General features: G+C 42.9%; 1 protein-coding gene across 1 annotated transcript in view; it reads left to right on the top strand.

Moving 5' to 3' along the window:
- The first annotated feature begins 3217 nt into the window (after nt 1–3217).
- IFT57 (intraflagellar transport 57) overlaps nt 3218–18459 on the top strand; it is a 34566-nt gene continuing 19324 nt past the window's right edge. The window contains exons 1-4 of the mRNA XM_066621148.1: nt 3218–3415; nt 10100–10262; nt 15873–15991; nt 17699–17789. Of these exons, the coding sequence (XP_066477245.1) occupies nt 3252–3415; nt 10100–10262; nt 15873–15991; nt 17699–17789 (537 nt within the window). The 5' untranslated portion in view covers nt 3218–3251. The remainder of the gene's footprint in view (nt 3416–10099; nt 10263–15872; nt 15992–17698; nt 17790–18459) is intronic.

Raw genomic sequence — 18459 nt, 5'->3', positions numbered from 1 at the left:
AGGGGGTGAGCAAACCCTGGCCCGCAGACCATTTGTAGCCTGTGGGGCCCCCACATCCAGCCCTAGGAGTGCTCCCTATGTCCAGTGGGCACTTGGCCCGCTGGAGACTCGCCCATGCCCAGCGTAACACCTAGCTCAGCTCCCATCAAAAATACAGAACCCAAAACACAGGGTACAGAGCTGCTGGGCAAGGGCCCAATGCTATCCAATATTCCAGTGCTGGTGCAGCTGTGCCAAAGGGGCATGTGCTGCATCCTGTGGTGGGGAGGCAACCATAGAGGCCTCCTCAAGGTGTAGGAACATTTGTTCCCTTACCTTGGGGCTGCACTGCAGTTGCACTGGTACTGGAAAGTTGGGATAGGATTGGGTCCCAAGTTGGGAGAGAGATTTGGTACTTTGCCCTGAATAGGTGGGGAGATGGGACACTGGAAAGGGGGTGTGAAGAAAACCAGACCACACTCCTTAACGGCCGGGTAATCTCTTTATTACTTTCAGGGTGATCAAGTAGCCATAAACCCTTATGGTCACTGGGCACCCACAGGTCTATCCAAGACCGGTTGCCAAATAGCTCTTAAACCGCAGAGCTTCTAATCCTGGTAACCAGGTCAAATTTGGGGAACCCTCCCCTGAGTTGTACCCCAGCCCTCCAGGGTACACCCCAGACACACTGGATTGCCTCCCACAACCAGTCCCTGTGGCTTCTCCAATCCCAATAATCCAGTCAGTTGTAATAAGCAGGATTTACTGAATAAATGTTTAAAGCATAGTTATACATACAGCACTATATCAGTCAAAAGTTTAGGAATTTAGAAAAGAGCACACCAATACAACACCCAGCCTAATAAAACAATAACAACTAACTCTAACTATCACTCACCAAAGTCTTAGCTTTCCAAAGTCCAATCTGACCCATCTTGCTGCAGACAAGTTGGGTCGCTCTTGCCAGAGTGGTCAAGGGTCTCAGGCCCCCTCAGCCAGAAACAAAGCTAGAACAAAAGAAACTCTTCTCCCTTACCTTTATAGATCTCCTGACCCATCAGAACTCAGTTCCAGCCGAACATTCTAGGAGTGGACGTGCCACAAGCCTTCTTACTCATGGTGGAATTCCCCCTCCCAACCTGAGATGTTCACAGCTGAACCCTGTTGTTAATCAAGTTGGCCTTGAAGCCCACTTGGTACGATATCAGAGGGCCCTGTCAAGCAGTCTCCTCCACAGTTCTCCCAAGCCTGGTATTCTTTGCTGTCCTGCTGAAGCATGCCTTTGGAACTGCAACAGAAGGCATCTATCTCCGGACCAGATCAGATGGAAAGCTCTTCAACTTCTCCAGACTGAGAGCAAAGTCCAAAGTCCAGCTGAAATGTCTGCGTGACTTCCTCTTTGCCAACGATGCAGCTGTCACTACCCACTCTGCCAAAGATCTCTAGCAGCTCATGGATCGTTTTAGCAAGGCCTGCCAAGATTTTGGACTGACGAACAGCCTGAAGAAAACACAGGTCATGGTTCAGGATGTGGACTCACCTCCCTGCATTACAATCTCTGCGCATGAACTGGAGGTTGTCCATGACTTTGTGTACCTTGGCTCAACGATCTCCGACACTCTTTCTCTAGATACCGAGCTAAACAAACGCATCGGTAAAGCAGCTACCACGTTTTCCAGACTCACAAAGAGAGTCTGGTCCAACAAGAAGCTGACGGAACATACCAAGATCCAGGTCTACAGAGCTTGCGTCCTGAGTACACTTCTGTACTGCAGCGAGTCATCGACTCTTCGCTCATAACAGGAGAGGAAACTGAAAGCTTTCCACATGCGCTGCCTCCGACGCATTCTCGGCATCACCTGGCAGGACAAAGTTCCAAACAACACAGTCCTGGAACGTGCTGGAATCCCTAGTATGTATGCACTGCTGAAACAGAGACGCCTGCGTTGGCTCGGTCATGGCGTGAGAATGGATGATGGCCAGATCCCAAAGGATCTGCTCTATGGAGAACTCGTGCAAGGAAAGCGCCCTACAGGTAGACCACAGCTGCGATATAAGGACATCTGCAAGAGGGATCTGAAGGCCTTAGGAGTGGACCTCAACAAGTGGGAAACCCTGGCCTCTGAGCGGCCTGCTTGGAGGCAGACTGTGCAGCATGGCCTTTCCCAGTTTGAAGAGACACTTGGCCAACAGACTGAGGCAAAGAGGCAAAGAAGGAAGGCCCATAGCCAGGGAGAAAGGCCAGGGACAGACTGCACTTGCTCCCAGTGTGGAAGGGATTGTCACTCCCGAATTGGCCTTTTCAGCCACACTAGACGCTGTTCCAGAACCACCATTCAGAGCGCGATACCATAGTCTTTCCGAGACTGAAGGTTGCCAACATACATATGGTATGCACTAATTGGAAGTTGGTTACAGCTGGGGCCCTGCACTTGGGCCTAACGACATGGCTATAAGCAGACACTTTCCTTGTTCAGATGTTACCTGGCCCCCTTTTTTGTCACTGGGGGGGGGGGGCTGTGTGGTTGGAGAAGGATCCAAGTCTGGTTCTGCTCTGACTTCCAAGCTAGAATGTGTGAGGCGTAATGGAACCATTGCTTGATTGCAGCTTTGGTTTGAAGCCTAAATGGATGATGTAGCTTCCGATGATGACATTACTTCCAGCTTAATGACATCACTTCCAGTGGGTCCCAACATTCTGAAAAGTGGGTCCCAGTGCTGAAAAGTTTGACAACTCCTGAGCTAAACCATTTCAACACATGATGGTGCACAACAGTTGAATGCAAACTGCACACCCAGGGGAGGCTAATGCGAAGAAGCATTTTCCTCTATGCTCAGCCAGCACACCCCATGCAACTCAATCCTTATTCGTGTCTGCTCACAAGTAAGCCCTGTGGTCTTCAATGGGGCTTACTTCCAGGAAAGAACATGCACAGTGCTACAGCCTGGACAAACAGCACTGTGCCTGCCAACCTTCTATCCCCCCTCCCTGCGCCCACAGGCCGCTACATGCAGTGCACTCTGCTGGATGACGTCATGCGATGCAAGGAAGCACCGCCCACGAGGAAGCGTGTCGCGTCGCGCATGCGCAGCGAAGAATCCCAGCGGCGGGATGCGATTGGCCCGCCCGGCCGAGGAGGGCGGTGATTGGCGGGCAAGCGTTCGAGTGGGCGGTGTTTGTTTCCCCGGTAACGCCGCTGCTGGCCGACGCGCTGCTGTGTTGTGGTGGAGACTTGGGAGCCGCGGAGTGGAGGCTGCGGCTGAGAGGCGGCATGGCGGCTGCCGAGGAGGAGGACGCGGGAGCGACGGCGGAGCGGGGCCCGGGCGCGGCCTACCACATGTTCGTCATGATGGAGGACCTGCTGGAGAAGCTGAAGCTGCTCGACTACGAGGAGGAGGCGGCGCTGCGCAGCCACAACATGAGGCCGCCGTCCCGGTAGGAGCCCGGCCTGGCCCCTCCCGTCCGCCTGGCCCTGCCCAGGTGCAGGACACGTGTCTGGGATGCTCAGGCCGGTTCACACGTGCACGCAACTCTGCACAATCCTGTGCGTGTCTACTCAGGAGTAAATTCCATTATAGTCAATGGGGCTTACTCCCAGGTAACTGGATAGGAGTCCTCAGAGTCCCAGGTAACTGGATAGGTACCTCAGAGTCCAATCTTATGCATGTCTACTCAGGAGTAAACTCCATTAAAGTCAATGGGGCTTACTCCCAGGTAAGTGTGGGTAGGATTGCAGTCTCAGAGCCCAATGCCTGTCTACTCAGAAGTAAGCAATTGGGGTTACTCTCAGGTAAGTGTAGATAGGATGTAAGTTAGTGTTCACTGGGTGGTTCCTGAACTGGCAGGAAAGCAGGAGGTCAGGGAAGTTGTGGGTGTGTTGGCTCTGTGGGGGTCCATTCACACAAACAAGTGTGTGGCACCCCAGGGTTGGTGGATAGCTGTGCACATGGGAGCCAGCACCAGGATTGTCAACAAAAGAAGGAGGTGATCAAAGTGGTTAATGTCTTCAAAGAGTGTTAACATTAGTGTCACAGGGAAACTCTGTGTGTGTGTGTGCGCGTGCGCTTGTTAGGCTGTAATCCTATGCACAGTTTCCTGAGAGTAAGCCCTATTGAACACAATAGGACTGACTTCCTAGTAAGCATGCATAAGATTGGGTTCACATCCTACTGTGATGTGTTATCATTAGTGTCATGGGAAACTGGGAGTGTGTGTTTTAGGCTACAATCCTATCCACACTTTCCTAGGAGTAAGCTCTATTGACTATAATGGGACTTTCTTCTGAGTAGACAGGCATAGGATTGGGGCTCTGAGGTTGCTGTGAACTTGGGAGGAAGTCCCAGGAAGGTCTTGAGAAACTTGTGCTGGGAAAGTTAGTGACTTGGGTTCAGTATGCTGGATGTGCAATCACTGGAATTGCAAAGTATCCTTTTAAAACACTGGTTCCCCATGTTTTTTCACTTGCTTAACCCCTTGGCATCCCTTTTCCATAAACTATACCCCTCATATTTGCAAAATGTTTGTAACATTTTGTTTGTTTGTTTGTATGTATGTAATGTTTGTTTGTTATTTCAAATTTAAATGTTTTCAGCTATTGATCCATATCTGATAAAACACAATCTATTATTATTAATAATAATATTAATATTAAAAACTTTTATAATAAAAGTTGGTGGGGCTTTTGCAGCCAGCTAACTGCCTGCCTTCCTAGCTGCCTTCCTTCCTAACTTGACAGCCCCACAAAGTATTCTCATACACACCTGCCTTTTCCCACCATTATTCAAATCTTTTTTGAGTACTCCTAAAGATTCTGGCAAATACCTTTGTGGAGGGGTATATGTACCCCAGGTTGGGAACCACTGTTGTTGTTTTTTTTTTTAAAAAAAAATGAGGCATCTGGCATTGTAAGCTTTTTCCTTGGCATAGCAGCAAGCCATTGGGCACGATTCTGTGAATGAAAGTGTGGGGTTTGGTCCTTCTGAGTAAACATCTGGGTAGTGATGTTGTGGTTTTTTGGGGGGCTCACTGCATGAAACTGAAACCTTCCCAGCACTGTTGTAAATTGGGAAGTTGTGGTTCTTTGGATGAAGTGTTGGGCTTGCACCTTCTAGGTAAATGTCTGGATAGGGGTTTTGCTTGGGACTCATTGGGTGAAATTGAAACCCTCTCAGAACTGTTTTAAAATGGGAAGTTCACAATACTGGTTCTATTAAGGATTAATAAGAAGTTTTTAGAAACTGGGAAGCGTTATAAATATATGTTTGAAAGCAAACCTACTCCATAGGTTAAACACATTGCTGGCTCTCTGTTTTTGTTTTCTTTCAAAACTTAAATTAGCTGTGAGTGGGCATGCTTTGGATGTGCTAGATTCTGGTGCCCAGAGATGGAGTGTTTAACCCTTCCCCCTTTGCTGCAGCACCAGTGGAAATTGTGCCCCTGAAGATTCTTGCCCCAAGAGCACCTTCCATTGATGCTAGTAGATTGGATGTGCATGAGAGAAAGAAACTTCTTTTTTAATATATATTTTATTTATAATGATATTAAAAAGAAAAACAATAAACTAACAACATTTAATACAAAAAATACATTTAAAAAAACTACATGGGGTATCTAACAGTGTAGCAAGAGCAAAGCCAAAAAGTTCTTACTGCATTTATATTAATGATCAAAATTTCACCCTTACAAAAGCTTTATCTCCAGTAGTCCTCCTCATAACTAATCTTCAAATCCAAAACACATTAAGAGCCCAATTTTATGCATGTCTTCTCAGAAGTAAGCCCCAATAGTGCTTACTCCCAGGTAAATGTGGATAAGATTGGGCTGTAAAACATTGTTCTCCAGCAAAAAGTCAGTGTTTGGTTTCTAGTTATTCATAAAGGTTTTTGTTGAACTCTCTTTAAGTAAAGTCGTGAGTTTATCCATTTCTGCCACCATTTTTCTATCGACAGTATATCCGTGGTTTTCCAGTATTGTGCATAAAGTATTCTAGCTGCACTTACCATATATAAGAACAAAATTTCACTTTTTTTTCACATATTGATTTATCATGTCCACCAAAAATACTTCAGGTTTCAATTGTAGATATGTTTTTAAAATCAGTCGTATCTGTGACCAATATTTTTTGCTTTAGAACAAGTCCACCACATATGGTAAAAAGTTTCTTCCTGTTTTTTACATTTCCAACACCTATTTGACATACTTTCATACTTTCTTGCTAATTTGCTTGGTGTCATATACCATCTATAAATCATCTTGTATACATTTTCCTTAATATAGACATTCAGAGCAAATTATATTTGTCCATCATTTCTCCCATTTTTCCATTGAAAGTTCGTGACCCACATACTTGAGAAAGAAACTTCTCTGGATGAACCTCAGCAGAATTGGGGCTTATCTGCAAAAGAAGAGAGTAGTATGTAAGAACAGCCCCACTGGATCAGGCCATAGGCTCATCTAGTCCAGCTTCCTGTATCTCACAGCAGCCCACCAAATGCTCCAGGGAGCACACAAGACAGCAAGAGACCTGCATCCTGGTGCCCTCCCTTGCATCTGGCTTTCTGATGTAGCCTATTTCTAAATTCAGGAGGTTGCACATACACATCATGGCTTAATAATATTTTTCCTCTGGAAATTTGTCCAATCCCCTTTTAAAGGCGTCTAGGCCACATCCTGTGGCAATGAGTTCCACAGACCAACCACACACTGAATAGAGAAATATTTTCTTTTGTCTGTCCTAACTCTCCCAACACTCAATTTTAGTGGATGTTCCCTGGTTCTAGTGTTATGTGAGAGTGTAAAGAGCATCTCTCTATCAACTCTATCCTTCCCATGCATAATTTTGTATGTCTCAATCATGTTCTCCTTCAGGTGCCTCTCTTCTAGGCTGAAGAGGCCCAAACACCATAGCCTTTCCTCATAAGGTACACCAGCCCATTAATCATCTTAATGTAATGACATTCATTCACTATAATATATCTTGCTGTTCCCATCTCCTTCTGGTATTGCTTTCCCCCCTTTTGTAACTCTTTTGTAGATCATTGGTTGTCAGACTTTTAGCACCAGGACCCACTTTTTAAACTCTAGCAGGACCCACCTAGCTTTACAAACTTTAAAAAAAAATTAAAGAGAAATAACATTTTTATTTTACTTGCAGGTAATAAATCTATTTGGGGGAAAAACCTTGATCCATTTCTCATAATGAGGCAGCTCTAATGAATAGCCTCAAGGCTTGAAAGGCATAGTTATGTGACTTAGCCTTCACTTGTCTCCACTACCTGTCATTGACAGACTTGGAGAAAAAGCACACCAGAAGAAAGAAGTGCAGACATTGATCTCCCTTACACAAGCTTGCAAACTGCAGAAGCTCGGTGCCTTGCAAGGCAGTTAGAAGCAATCCAACTACTGAATAGCTTCAGGGCTTGAGGCACTCAATTATCTGATCTTTCCATCACCCTGGTTGAGACCAACTAGACCCAACCGGATCATGACCCACCAAGTGCATCCCAACCCGCAGTTTGAGAAACATGGCTCTAGATCAGGGGTCTCCAAATCCCGGCCCGGGGTCCAGATGTGGCCTGCAGCGAGCCTCTATCCGGCCCGCGACCAGCCTCTTGTCCCCTGAAAGCCTCTGGCCCACTCGACTGAACATGACCAGAGCTATGCTTTGATTGCATCTGAAGGGTGTTCTGAGGGCTGGAGAGGCTGAGTGAATGAGCCCAGTCATTCATTTATTCATTCATCTAAGTTCCATCTCTAATTTATTTATTTAAATTTTATATTTAAATTTTTCCCGTCCCTCAGCACTGCCCCAGATATTTCATGCAGCCCTCTGGCCAAAAAGTTTGGAGACCCCTGCTCTAGATCATAGAATTTGTGGGTAACTTAAAAACTGTTCCAAGTTTGTTCTGAAATTTACTGTGAGTTCTATGTAACTAGTAGGAGCAGCATCCTGAAATTATAAAGAGATTCTGCAAAGGAGTCTTTTTTTGTTTGTTTGTTTGTTTTCGTTATTTTTAAAGGGTGTGTGAGGAGTGTAATTGTTGTTCAGAGGAGTTTGTACTGCCAGTAGAAGAACTCTGGTAGATGTTTTAAAGTTTTCTCATTGAAGCCTGGATTAGAATTTATTGCATCTCTTTGAAATACAGAACTTGTGTTTAGAAGTTTTTATTTTTTCCTCTCAAGTGTAGCACTTCTCATTTATAGACAAAAGGATACCACAAAATAATATTTATTATATTAATTGGGCTAGTTTGATCATACTGTTCTGCTTGTAATTCTGGCAGAGTGGCAGTAAACATGGATAATCAATTTAAACCTAGCCAACATGGCTTTCTGCCAATTTAATGCCTAACATCATTCCTCGTGCTTTGAAAGCTATTTGAAAATGAAATCTATTTTCAGAGAACTGTGTGGCTTGTTCATATGTTGTGCAGTATGGATAGACTAGACTTGGGTACTTGTGGGCAAAAGTGTTTCTCTGTTATCACGAAATTCTTACATTTGCCAATTGCCAGTCTCAAAATGGGTAGCATAGTCTTATTTCATTACAAACACATGAATTTGGATAGGCTGTCTTATACAATAAGGTCTTCTAGAAGGGAAAAGTCCTGACACTTAAAGAAAATCAATGGCTGGGATATTTAAAAGTTGACTGAGGAGACCCAAATTACTTCCCCTTTTTCAGAAGTACTGTGAATCTGTATCTTTCTGTCAAGGGTAGCAGAAATCTTCATACCTGAAAAGTTCACCTACTGGTACCTATGTTCTAGGACAGACTTGCTTTTTAAGTGAGGAATGTAGGAAGTTGTCAGATTAACTTGTATAGTAAAAATCATTAATCTTGCCCTTGAAGATTTAAATTGAAACTGTGTCAGAATTGGAACTAGGAGGCAGAGAGACTGCTTTTTAAAAAATCTTAATTTCAGTTTGTATGGATCAATATTGTATTAATAGTGTTATAAGAAATAAATAATGCATTCTAGACCATTCCCTGGAGAAGCTAAGGAGAATGCAGCTACCCGAAAATCAGGGCCTTAGGTCTGGCTTACCTCGCACAATTCTTGTGTACCACTTACAAGTTAGCTATAAAAGTGTCAAGTGTATATTTGACAAATCCTTCCTCAGGTTGCTAAGACTCAGATTAATACTGTTTTATCCATGTTAATGTAAGACCTTTGTGTTTTCTCATTTTTATTATGAATATTAATAGTTCATTGCTTAATTGAATTCATAGGCTGCATCATCTTGAAAGTTTAGGATAGGTGACAGCAGATGGAAAAGCAAAATATAAAATACACTCTTGAAATCAAATAAACAACCTAAATTCTGACTATCCATCAAACAACTTTGACTCTCCAAAATGAGCACAAATAGGAATGGATTTAGACTGTGGTTTTACTATATATATGTTTATCTGAGAGCAAATCCCACTAGAACTTTCTTTTGCGAAAACGTGCCTAGGAGTTTGCTGCTAAAATGCTTGCAACAAATGCTGTTTGAACAAAGCATGTGGAAAGTACTATTAAAAGGGTACTTTTGGCACTTTCTCTGTTGATCTTGGAGACTGGGACGCATGTACTTAAGGACACGCTTTTAGGCTGTTCTATTTCTCCCATCTATTTTGCACCCCATCCCATCCACAGTTATAAACTTGTTTGTATCAGTCTTGATAAAGTGGTTGATGTATTTTTTTAAAGCATTGATGATTTGAGTAATTATCTGTATTAAATTCTGTGTACTTCCAAAGAAGGTGAAGCAACAAAAAGTTTTATAAACTATCCAATAATCTGATTCCTTCTGGACCTCAAGTGTTCACTAGGAGACTCTTGAGAATTACATTTACAGCCTTTGACTGGCATTAATATTGTTCAGGCTTAGCCACACAGTGGAAGCATGAGCAGTTGCGGCATAACATCCTGAAAGTGCTGCAAAGAAAAGAGCGCATCTATCAGGGAAATTGCCTGTCAGTGAAATACCAGCCAATAATATCAGCCTTAGAGAAAGCAATTTGGGGGGCAAAGAAGGTTATAGTAATCCAGCGAAGTTCTGTTAGCTAGGAGAACACCATTTTTCAGGCTAGGCAAATGTAATCCTTTTTTTCCTCTTTTTCTTTTAAAATAGGCATTACTTTGCATTGCCCGTTAACCCAGGCGAACAGTTCTACATGTTCTGTACCCTTGCTGCTTGGCTGATTAATAAAGCAGGGCATCCTTTTGAGCAGCCACAAGAATATGATGATCCGAATGCAACAATATCTAGCATACTGTCCGAGCTTCGATCTTTTGTAAGTGGATTAATGTACAACAGTATCTCTGAAAATTTTCAGTCATTTTATAGATGACGAATATGCTTGTTTTCTCTGACTTATCCTTCCATAAAATGTAAAGTGGGGAACAGCTAGCATCTCCATTCTCATGGTTTCTTGTTTTCAGAAGCTAGTCCTGGACTAAAGTATATTTTGCCATACAAATTGTGAAGCACAAGGTAAAGTCACTGGCTTAAGTGTTACTCTGTCTTGTAGGCCATTTATCTTATCTTGAATTTCACTTGGCCAGGTAAGAGGCTTGATAATGGGCTGGAACATCAAGGTCTCACTAATTAGGAATGCTTTGCAGCTGTGAATCTCCAGGAGCAGGGGTCAGAGTAAGTAACCTACAGTAGCCTCAGGTGATCATTTTCCAGAAGGTCCGGGTCTCTGATTGGGTCATTTTCTACAGGTCCGAATGTCTGATTAGCTAAGAGTTATGTTTAAGGTATTAAAAAAACCCTGTTGTTGGGAGAGGGCGAGTTGCTTTGTGCCATTCCATCATGGACATTTGTCCATATCAGGCATTGAAGAGCTACCCCTTTGTTTATGCTCAAAAGTTGGAAGGATCCACTCGAGCATTAGGAATAAGTAAGCTTAGGAGCTTAGCTTTGTTTTAAGCATTGTGTGTGCAAGGCATGTGTTTCTCAAAATTCCTAAATGCTTTCCAAAGTAACATGTAATCTTAATTCTATTATTTAAGCCGTTTCTGCCCAACGTTGCATATTCGTAACAGGAAACACCTATGGGCTGTGCAGAAATGCGTTCAATAAACCATTATTATAGGCCTGTGTCTGTGTGGGTATAAAGGAACTGAATTCATCTAAGTTTGGCCTAGGCCACTCAGGGACCAATCTTGTGGGCTCCGGTGCCAGCATTCCGCCAGTGCCTCTGGCCCGACTGTCCCGGAAAGTGCCATAAGGCACTTTTGTACCAGCGGTGCTGGTGCACCATTGGCACTTGGTCTAGTGGCAGTTGGCGAGGAAGACCGCCAAGGGCTCCTGGCGGCCTGCAGCAAGCCTTTTCAGAGTGGGGGGAGGGGCAGGAGTGGGCCCAGGAGACTCTGCCACCATATCCTAACCTCCCCCCAGCATGGGTCTCCTTGATTCTGTGCCCACTCAATAGTGGGTGCAGTTCTGAGGAGACCTATTGGGGCCACCTGGCCACTGCATGGAGTAAAGGAACAGTAAGGGTGGGGTTCAGAACTTTCAAGGGCTGTGGGTTGGCTTGTAGAACTTCAGCTTCCCGTTGGATGGAGGACTGGCTGTTGGAAGGGATGGTGTTGGCTACCAGAGGGCAGTTTGCCCTGAGAACATGTGCATCCATCTGGTGTGTGTGACCAGTCAGATGAATGTGCACAAGAACTTGTATGCAACACTTGACTGTTTTGCCTAGGAACTGTACCCTGCTCTATTCTGGGGTATTAACACTCTTGAGATAGTAGGATACACTGGAATAAATTGGGAACTTGCATTTTTGACTCTTTGGGGATTGTTTGACCTGGGAGTCACAAGCATGTAGGATCAGTAAGAAATCCTGGTCCATGACACTCTCAGGACTCCAGGCTTTGCAGTACAGCTTTGTATGAAGGGCCCATGTGCTCAGTTACAGTGCTACATACGTATGCAAGTAGTCTCTGACTTGAGGACATCCAACTTAAGAATGTTCCACCATAAGGGCAACTGCATTGTGCTTTTGCAAAGGTGCTGTCTGTCTGCTCAGGTGAAACAGATACTGTGTGTTTGAGAAGGAGAGAGAGACTGCAGTTTGGAGATGCAGAAGGGGTGGGTGAAGGAGAGCCAGTACAGTACTTAACAGAATTGTTTTTGTGTTCCTCTCCAACTAATACAAATGCAAATTGTAACTTGTAAAATGTAAGTTGTGAAATGCAGCTAATATAAATGTGCCTCCACCATCTAAGCTGCTCCAAGGCCCATTTTGTATGTTGCACTACAAAAAAAGCAGTGTTGCCACATAATAACTCACTCCCCTACTGAATGTATTATCTATTTTATAGATAATTTATTTTTAAAAAATTTTCTTTACTGTTTTTCAGTCATTGCAGAGTTATTTACAGTTTTGTTCATGATGAATCAATAATGTTTCTACTTAATCATATTTCAGCCAAAGTACAGACGGCTCGAATCTGACCTGTACTTAATTTGGGACCACCTGTTTTTATATTGCATACCTGGTGCAAACAAAACCAAAAGCAGAAATGTAACACTTTTAAAATTTTGACAGAAATAAAAACAGAATTAAAAATTATTTCTGTTCCTTACCACTTGAAAACGGGGCAAACATTTTGCCATATATTGATCACTATTGGGTAGGGTCATTAGGGAATGTGTCTTATCCTGGGTCAAACCATTGATCTGTCTAGCTCATTATTGTCAGCACTGACTGGTAGCAGCCATACAGTTTCAGATAGGAATTTTTCTCTGCCTGACCTAAGGTGAATCTGGGACCTTCTGCATCTGAATCATGTTCTTTGTGACTGAGCCTGTCTTTGATTAAAATTTGCACCAAATACAGTTGATGAGTTGGGAGGGAAAGCAAATTTGGTCTCACTGGCATAGCTGGGGGGCAGCGCACTAAGTTTTGCAGGGAGCCTCCCTGCAGCATGCAAGCAGCTCCTCCCCCTCCCCTTGGGAGCCATTCACTTCTGTTTCCCCCCCCCCAGGGCTCCAAAGTGGAGGGGAGGAGCCGCTTGCATGATGCAGGGAGGCTCCCTGCAAAACTTAGTGCGCCCCCCTCTAGCTGCACCAGTGTTTTGTCTGTAAGCTTCCAGTTGGTCATCCTTTATTTACAGTATGATCCTTAAAGCATCTAGCAGTTTCAACTGATTTGCATGCTGTGTTTAATTGTAGTTTTGATTGTGCATCTTTTAAATTGTGATTTTATCATGTTTCTGGACACTTGCTTGCAGTATAAAAATACTTTCAGTAAATTGATTTATCAGTGTAGCAAGACTGGCTTATGTGTTTTGTGGCTAGCATTCCATCTCTCCAGATTTCCATTGCTTGAAGTAATTACATTGAGGTTCTGCAAGGTTAATGGAGCCTGAGGATTACTGAAGAACTTAGACCTTAATAAAGTGTGTGTGTGAATGGGGCAGAGAAAAGTAGGAAATGAGACTGTTTTTAAGATCAAATGGCAGTTGGAACATGAGGGTTGCAGGCATGGTGCTGTTCGAATTACAGATAATGTGGAGGTAATCAGGAATTGAGCAGACCCTTACCCTGTTAACTTTCTTGAAGTGTGTGTTTCAGGCTATAGTCTGGTACAAAAAAGCTTTGATTAAAACTATTTGTAAAATAGTCCAAGACTAACCTATTACTGCTAAAGAACTCACATTGAGAAAGACCTTGCTCCTATAGCTCTTTAATAGTTGCATAAGAGGAAACTTCGATCAGTTCAGTTTATCATGTCATCCTCTGCAGGGGTGAAAAATGGATGGCAGAGACCAGTCATCCACCCCCTCTTGGAGAAGAGCGATTCCCTTCCCACATTGGAGCAGGTGGGCGGCTACAACAGCAGTTGCTTTTGTGCTAGAATGATTAGTTCCAGCATGTTGAAGTGTTGCTGTGGTTTATAAGGAAAAGTATTGGTTCTGAATTTAGCCTTTGATTCTTTCCTGAGCTCAAGGCTTACACTGTATAACTGAGCACACACTTCAGATACGTCTGCTCTGTGAAAGGCTTTATACACGCTGTTCTTAGTAAATTGCAGTACAGCAGTAGTATCTAAGCAGAAGCGATTGAAGCTTATAGGATGATGAGAAATGCACAGAATGGATAAGCAACAGTTGTTTATTCCCAAAATCTAAACATCCTTCACTAAAACTGAGAAGAAGCAAACTTTGAAACAAAGAAAGGTTGTTCTTCAAAAATTAAAACATGGCTTGTGAGATTTGCTGCCACAGTACATTGTGATGGCTGCTAGCATAAGAAGGTTTTTGAAAGGGCTAGATGACTGCATGGGTGCTCTTTGTGGCTGCTAAGCATACTTGCCAAAAGCACAACCCGCATTTGCTGAGACAGTAGACTACTAGTTATTTATGTTTAATTGACTTTTAAAATTTCCCAGAGAGTTGTCAACAGAAGACAATGAAAACAGAACGCTAAAATTGGCACTACAACACTCAAAAGGAAAGAACAAAAAACTTGATTAAAACAATTGAGGAGACTTAAAAAGGAGGGGAGAGGATCCAACAAGTGCCATTACCACTGGATCTAGCTCCCTTTCGCCTTTTCCCTGCCACAGTTCCTCCTCCCTTCCTGTCCCATCACTGACTTACTGATGCCACTGCTGTTACAAGTAGCAGCCCAGTTGCGTGCTATACGGTATCGTGTTTTGTGATGCCGTAGATTGGGCTGCACTGATTTGAAGATGATTAACAGTATTTATATACTGCTTTCAACAGAAAAATTCACAGACCAGTTTACAGGCAAATACAGTAATTACATGGTCCGCTGTCCCAAAAGGGCTCATATCTAAAAAGATGCAAAAGAACACCAGCAAGCAGCCACTACAAAAGACCGTATGCTGGGATGAAAAGGGATAGTTTCTCTCCCCCTGCTATATATAAGAGGAACACTATTTGGAAAGTGCCTCTTGCCCAGTTAGTAGGGGGTCCTGCTTGTGTTTGGGCTGTAATCCAGATAAAATTTGCTGATTCTGGTTTGACTATGATTTGTCATTATAAACTGTGGTTAAGCTTCCTTCACAGTTGTTTGGTGTAAAGTCTGAATTGAACCTTTGTGTCTGCAGGTACTGGGGGAAAATACATTCTAGAAGCTCTAAAGCAGCGTTTATCAATGTTTTGTCCCCTGCCATACTACTTTGCATAATCCACCTGTTGAAAGTGCCACCAGAAGTAACTGGCAATGGCATCATCACTAGTTGCTTCCAGATTGGAAGGCCAGATGCAATGTGACAAACACCGGTAAGAGGCACAGAGTGAACAGGAGGGCTTTTTTGAGTGCACATAAAGCATACCCTGGAGTTCTGCCTACCAAACCAAGCCTCCTATTGCAGCTAGTCACATTGTGTTGCTGGTCTTGCTGGCAGGGGCAGGAGTCTGGGGGACCCACATATATCACCAGACACTACCTCAACTATCACTGGTGGTATGAGTACCAGTGGTTGAGAAACACTGCTCTAAAGAAATTCCTCTTTTAATGGCTTGGAGATTAAACTGGAATTCATTGAACTACAAGCTAAGAAATATGGCTGTGGTATTCTAAAGGCTAAGGAGAAACTAGTTATTCACATTTCACATCACATACAAATAGAAAAAGACTGGGGATGTTCCTGATTCATGTATACATGTAGAACACATGATATCTCACAATTTGATGATGATTTATAGTTGAATGTGTGAACTGACTCCTTAAAAAGCACTTACTTGAACTGAAATCCTTCTGAGTTGATATGCAAATTATATCCCTGATGACTTGCTCACTCATGCAAATTGCTCCTTGATGCTGTAGCCTTCAAATGATGAATATACATGTATTAATCAGCCCCTAGTGAAAAAGAAAATGGGGTTAATAGAAATCTATTAATGACTTGTATCTCTTTTAGGGTAGATCTGTGGATTTTCCTCCTTCAAAGTTAAAGGTGGGCTATGGCGAGCAAGTATGTTATGTTCTTGATTGCTTAGCTGAAGAAGCTTTGAAACATGTGTCCTTTAGCTGGAAAAGGTATGCTGTTTAAACAAGATTATCTTCACACTTCTCCTTTCTGTATTTTGGGGGATTTGGGTGCTAGTTGTACAAAATGAGAGACCCAGAACAATGAGAGCAGTTCACATCCAAATTCCTGAATTGCTCTCTTCTGAGACATAGGCCTATGTTTCTATGCAGTTTGGGTTTTGTTTGCCTGTATTCACAAAACAAGTGTACCATTATTCTTTTGGTGAGAACCAGGTATCACCCACAAGATAATGCCACTGTGGGATGTTGCTTTCATTTGCTTTCATTTCCCTGTACCTGAATTGCAACATTTTGTCACTAGGAAATTGAAATGCATCTCTCAGCTAAGGCACACGTTTTTGCTCTCCTATTTTATTATCTCAAGTACTCTGTAATATAGGTGAGGCTGTGAGAAAGTGACTTGTCCAAAACTACCCTATGAAAGTGTTGGGTGAGTGATGTCTGGGTTTTCTGTGTCCAAATCCTACACACTTAGCTCCTATACCACAAACTATTGGTAATTTCCAAGGGTACACAGGCACTGTTCAAGGGTAGAACATGAGATGAAAGTTCCCATTTCAAACTCTGATCAAGCTATGAGTTTACTGGATAGGCTTACATAAGTCACTGTCCTTCTGTGGTATACCATACAAAACAGATTTTTAAAAAGAGTATGATACATTGAAGGAAAGTACAAAATGGTTTTTAAAAATCTGTAATATAACAGTGGCGATTCAGATCAGGCAGTGTTACCTTAAAGTTCACAGTGACACACATACAACCTAAAAATAGATTGCAACCTAAAGAAAGGCATGCAACTGGGTTCCATTTGCTGTAATTTGGAAAAAAAGGTTGATAAACAAGCAGTGGTGGTTGCTGCTGCCTGATTTTCAGATTTCTCTACCCTCACCCCTTCCGGCTTATCTTTTTTCTGGGGAGTTCTCGCCACGCTCAAGTCTAGCTTTTCAGGGGTAGTGGGCTGGAGCAAGTAGGAGAAATGAGTGCAAATCAAGGAGCCTGCCTTGCACAGGTGAATGTGCTATCTGCTAATGTATTGTCAACAAGCCAGTGACTGCTAAATACTTCAAAAAAACAACCCTAAAATGGATATTCTCAGGAGTTGCACGGCAATTATAATACATTGCATGCGTGCTTTCACTCTCACTCATATATATAATTAGTGAAGCAGGGCATAATAGAAAAGCCTGTAACATGCATTTTCAGACAGCGTAAGATGTTCTGTTTTTTCTTCATTATAGATCTTGTACTTTGGGGGAAAAAAACAAATTTCATGATGGCTGACAGTTTTATCCAACATACAGCTAATGGCCTAATGCCATTTTGTATTTGTTCATCATACTTGAATTTGATGAGATTGAACCTGAAATGGTTATTGGATGTTCCCATGCTGTACAGATATGCAACTACTATGTCCATTTTTTTTACACAATTAAGCAACTTGGTCACCTCCCATAATAGCAAAGGCTTATAGTGAAGGCAAAGGAGCACTGGCAGGCAATTGCAAAGGATATGTTTGTATGCACAGTACTGACTATAACTAGTGCTGGTGTTGTCTTTTCTCTGAAATCAGGATAGCAAATTGCAGTCGGGTCTGGCTGGGGAACATTGTTAAAGATCCATGGATAAGAAAAACCTGTCTTGGAAAGCACTATCTCCAAAGTTGCCATGTCTATTAGATTTCATGTATCATTTCAGACCAACATATCCAACTGAAGAGATGGAAGAGGAAGTAATAATGGAAGATGATGCTGAACTGACACTTAATAAAGTGGAAGAACTCGCTGCAGTAGGTATATGTAACCATCTGTTGGTGTTACTATTTTTGTTTAACAGCGGGAACAATTCTGAGTGAAAAATAAGGAAAGAATCAAAATTAAGGGTAATCTGGTCCACTGGCCCAAGTGCACCTTTCCTTTGAAAGACCTCTGAGCTCAGTGAGTGTCTGACAGTGTAGCGTGACATTGAATGCACAGCAGTACTGAAAAGGCAGCCTGTAAAAGCAGACTAGCTCTGAAAGTAGAAGATGGCCTCTTGTCTAGTATCTATACCATTGTTTATATAAAAATGGATAGCATCATTGGATTATAATTTAAAAACCAATTGGGTTTTGTCAATACAGTTGTCTACTGTGGATGCAGGGGAATCCTATGTAAATAGCAGTCCCGTGCCCATTACCTTCATTTTCTTTTAGTAGTGCCTGAAGCATGAGAGTTTCTTGCTTAACCAAGGAACATTCGTGCTTCACTGAAGAATGCGATGTGCAGGCAGCCAACCTGCAAACTACAAGGAAGAGACTAACAGAACGTTAATAAGAAGCAGAACAGTTCCTGCATCCTGTTAACATTCAGTTAGTCTTCCTGTAGCATGCAGGCTGATTGCCTGCACATCACATCTTCAGTGAAGCAAGAGACACACTTCTTTAAGTGCTACTAAACAAAAACTCAATGAGCGGGGGG

Source organism: Tiliqua scincoides, chromosome 3, assembly GCF_035046505.1.
Source record: "Tiliqua scincoides isolate rTilSci1 chromosome 3, rTilSci1.hap2, whole genome shotgun sequence".
Classification (NCBI taxonomy): domain Eukaryota; kingdom Metazoa; phylum Chordata; class Lepidosauria; order Squamata; family Scincidae; genus Tiliqua; species Tiliqua scincoides.
Note: the sequence above shows the minus strand (reverse complement) of the source record. Positions and strands in the feature narration are given on the sequence as shown.